The following is a 4,067-nucleotide window of genomic DNA, read 5'->3' on the forward strand; positions in this document are numbered from 1 at the left end:
GCTACTACTTTTTACCCCGGGATTCCAACATTGGCTACTGACGGCGATCAGACGGACTCGCCCCCCTCTCTCTCTCCCCCCCTCCCCCCGCCGTGGTCTGTCCTCTCGTCCCATCCGGCTTCATCCACTGTCCCCACACCTGTCCCCACACCTGTCCCCACAGCTGTCCCCACACCTGTCCCCACAGCTGTCCCCACACCTGTCCCCACACCTGTCCCCACACCTGTCCCCACACCTGTCCCCACACCTGTCCCCACACCCTGTCCCCACACCTGTCCCATGTTGTGTCTGAACCAGGTGTCACACCGGAGCTTCTTCAGAATTCTATCCCCGTTTCCCGGTAAAAGTATTGTAACGAATATTTCTGAATCTCATTATAAACCGAGGGATGTGCAGGAGGCAGACAGGCTGACGGTATAGACGTGTCGACAATAATGAAGGGCTAGAGGGGAAATGTTTAATCGGAATCTGAGGGGCAACGTTTTCACACAAAAGGTGGTGGATTTGTGGAACCAGTTGCCAGAGGAGGTAGATGGGACAGAAGCAACGACTACATTTGGATAAATACATCGGTGGGAGAGGTTCGGATGGATACGTGTCAAAAGCGGGCAGGTGGGACGAGTGTAGATGGGGCGTCTTGGTGGATGAACTAGTTGGGAAGTTTAATCTTGAATGAAGAATGTTGGTGCTGCTCGCTCATTTTCATTGTGTCGATCACTACGTCGGTCCCCGCAGCGTGTCCAGCCAGCGTGAAGAACTTGGGCTGTTTCTCCAACGCCAGCGAGTTCCATGGCTGCATGAGGCTCATCCACATCGACAATTACCCTGTTGACCTGGAGCTCGTCAAAAGACGCCAACTGGGCCGATATTCCGAGATGCTGTTCAACACGTGTGGAGTCACAGACCGGTAAGGAGATGTTTACACAGTTGCCGTCCATCACTTTCCCTGAATGTGGCCACACATTACATTGTGGAGCGAGTCCATCATCCGTAGTTACAGAGGGCACTGCCAACCCAAGGCAGGGTGAAAGCCATTGTGGTTAATGGCAGTTTACAATGAGTGAAGGAATGGGCTGCAAGATATAAATAGGGCCGCCGTTTCCAAGAACTAAATCAGAATGAACATATCGAACATTTATTGGTTGATATTGCCCGGGTCTGGCGGTGTGAAAGCCTGTGGCGAGGGGGCGGAGAATTGGTGAATAATTCCCGCGATGAAACACTTTCATTTCACGCGTAAACTGGAGAAGGGTGAAGGGGACGGGGAGGGGAGGGAAGGGGGAGAATTCAATTATGTTCAAGGAGAGAGGGTGGGGATTAGGACGGATTGCTCCTACAAAGAGCTGACACAGACGACACAAAGCTGGGTGGCAGTGTGAGGATGCAGGGTGACTTGGACAGGTTGGGTGAGTGGGCAGATGCATGGCAGGTGCAGTTTAATGTGGATCGATGTGAGGTTATCCACTTTGGTAACAAAAACAGGAAGGCAGATTACTATCTAAATGGCATCACGTTGGGAAAAGGGGAAGTACAACGGGAACTGGGGGTCCTTGTTCATCAGTCTATGAAAATAAGCATGCAGGTACAGCAGGCAGTGATGAAAGTGAAAGGCATGTTGGCCTTCATAACAAGAGGAATCGAATATAGGAGCAAAGAGGTCCCCTAAATTGAGGAAGGACATTCTTGCCATTGAGGGAGTGCAGCGTAGGTTTATACGGTAAATTCCAGGGATGGCGGGACTGTCATATGCTGAGAGAATGGAGCGGCTGGGCTTGTACACTCTGGAGTTTAGAAGGATGAGAGGGTTTCTCATTGAAACATATAAGATTTTTAAGGGTTTGGACACGCTAGAGGCAGGAAACATGTTCCCGATGTTGGGGGAGTCCAGAACCAGGGGCCACAGTTTAAGAATAAGGAGTAAGCCATTTAGAACGGAGACGAGGAAACACGTTTTCTCACAGAGAGCGGTGAGTCTGTGGAATTCTCTGCCTCAGAAGGAAGCCGGTTCTCTGGATGCTTTCAAGAGAGAGCTAGATAGGGCTCTTAAAGATAGCGGAGTCAGGGGATATGGGGAGAAGGCAGGAACGGGGTATTGATTGGGGATGATCAGCCATGATCACATTGAATGGCGGTGCTGGATGCATTGGTTGTTGAGGCCGCGTTGACTGTCTGTGTGTTTGGCAGGTGTACACCGAACCTGTGTGAACACGGGGGCGTGTGTCTGCAAACCGCCGATAACTTTCTGTGCGACTGCGAGCGGACCGGGTACAAAGGAGTGACCTGTCACAATTGTGAGTGAAATTCAGGAGTGACGCGCGTGGAGTGGGTTAGGGCGAGGGGCAGCGCGGCCGGAGCGGCGTACCCGGACCCGTGGGGGGGGGGGGGGGGCGGGTGCGGGGCTGTCCCAGGGTGGGGGGGGGTGAGCGGGGTGTCCCGGGGGGGGGGGGCCCAGGGTGGGGGGGGGGGGGGGGGCGGGGTGTCCCAGGGTGGGGGGGGTCTGGGGAGGAGAGAGGGTGTGGTGTGGGGGGGGAGAGGGGGCAGAGCAGGGCAGTGCCGGCCCGCGGTGTCGCTAGACGGTGTAAAGAGACGTCGCTGGGTCTCACACGGCTGGATGTTAGTATTTCTCATGCCGTGCATTCTCCCCCCATTCCCGTTCCCATTCCCGTTCCTCGCCGGGCTGCTTCAAGCTCTCTACCCAGAGTCGTGCGACGGCTACAGGAGACTGGGGGTCAGGACCTCGGGAAACTACACCATCGACCCGGACGGCAGCGGCCCCGCCAGACCATTCACGGTGCATTGCAGCATCTCCGGTACGGTACAGCACAACCACAGGCCGCTCGGCCCGCAATGTCCCTGCGAGTGTCAGTACCGACCTCTGCAGCTGTGTGACGGCACCCCTGGAACACCGCGGCCGTGGGGTGGGGGACTGTGTGTGTGTGTGTGTGTGGTGTGTGTGTGTGGGGGGGGGGGGGTGGGGTGATAATGGGGGTGATAATGGGGGTTGGAATAATGGTGTGTGTGGGGGGGGGGGGTGGTGTATGTCATCTTGTGGGTATTGAGGACCGGTCTGGGCGTTTGGTACGCTTGGATGGGGGTTGACGGGGGGGGGGCTCGGGGGTGAGCGGCTTTCGGGGGGGGGTGGGGTCGCTGTGTTGGGGGAGGGGCTCGCTGGGGGAGGGGGCTCGCTAGGGGAGGGGCTCGTTGGGGGGAGGGGCTCGCTGTGTTGGGGGAGGGGCTCGCTGTGTTGGGGGAGGGGCTAGCTGTGTTGGGGGAGGGGCTCGCTGTGTGTTTGGGGAGGGGCTAGCTGTGTTGGGGGAGGGGCTCGCTGTGTTGGGACGGTGAGCAGACGCGGCCACTTACTCACCCACTCACTCACTCGCTGCCTCCATTGACAGAGCCCAGAGCTTGGACAGTGGTTTACCATCTGCAGCAACAAGACACCAAGGTGACGGGATCGACCCTGGAGCGCCCCTACGTGGGGAACATCCAGTATTACAACAACACGGGCGAGGAGATCTCTGCCATCACACTATCAGCCGAGTATTGTGAACAGATCATTGCTTTCTCCTGCTACCGATCCCGGCTGCTCAACAGTCCGTGTGAGTACGCGGCGTGAGTGGGGACACACTGCGCGCAAGGGGCACTGACTGAGGGCACGTCTCGGTGGGGCTGTCCCAACCTGCGCTCTGTTGTCTGGTTGTGCTGGGCCGAACCCCGTCTCGAGGGAACCCCAATATTCGTCGGACCAGGCGCGGTCAGCCAGAGACATCAGTGGATCCACCCTCCTTCAAACCCCGTGAGCACAGACACACACTTGGGACATAGAAACGTAGAAAATAGGTGCAGGAGGAGGCCATTCGGCCTTTCGAGCCAGCACCGCCATTCATTGTGATCATGGCTGATTGTCCCCAATCAATACCCCGTGCCTGCCTTCTCCCCATATCCCTTGACTCCACTAGCCCCTAGAGCTCTAACTCTTAAATCCTTCCAGTGATTTGGCCTCCACTGCCCTCTGTGGCAGGGAATTCCATAAATTCACAACACTCTTGGTGCAACAGTTTTTTTCT

General features: G+C 56.6%; 1 protein-coding gene across 1 annotated transcript in view; it reads left to right on the forward strand.

The window, feature by feature from the left end:
* Positions 1–3,631, forward strand: part of cntnap1 (contactin associated protein 1) — a 15,023-nt gene extending 11,392 nt beyond the window's left edge. The window contains 4 exon segments of the mRNA XM_055656697.1: positions 736–907; positions 2,185–2,291; positions 2,688–2,810; positions 3,396–3,631. Of these exon segments, the coding sequence (XP_055512672.1) occupies positions 736–907; positions 2,185–2,291; positions 2,688–2,810; positions 3,396–3,616 (623 nt within the window). The 3' untranslated portion in view covers positions 3,617–3,631.
* Positions 3,632–4,067: the final 436 nt, after the last annotated feature.

Source organism: Leucoraja erinacea, chromosome 27 (genome assembly GCF_028641065.1).
Source record: "Leucoraja erinacea ecotype New England chromosome 27, Leri_hhj_1, whole genome shotgun sequence".
NCBI classification, from domain to species: domain Eukaryota; kingdom Metazoa; phylum Chordata; class Chondrichthyes; order Rajiformes; family Rajidae; genus Leucoraja; species Leucoraja erinaceus.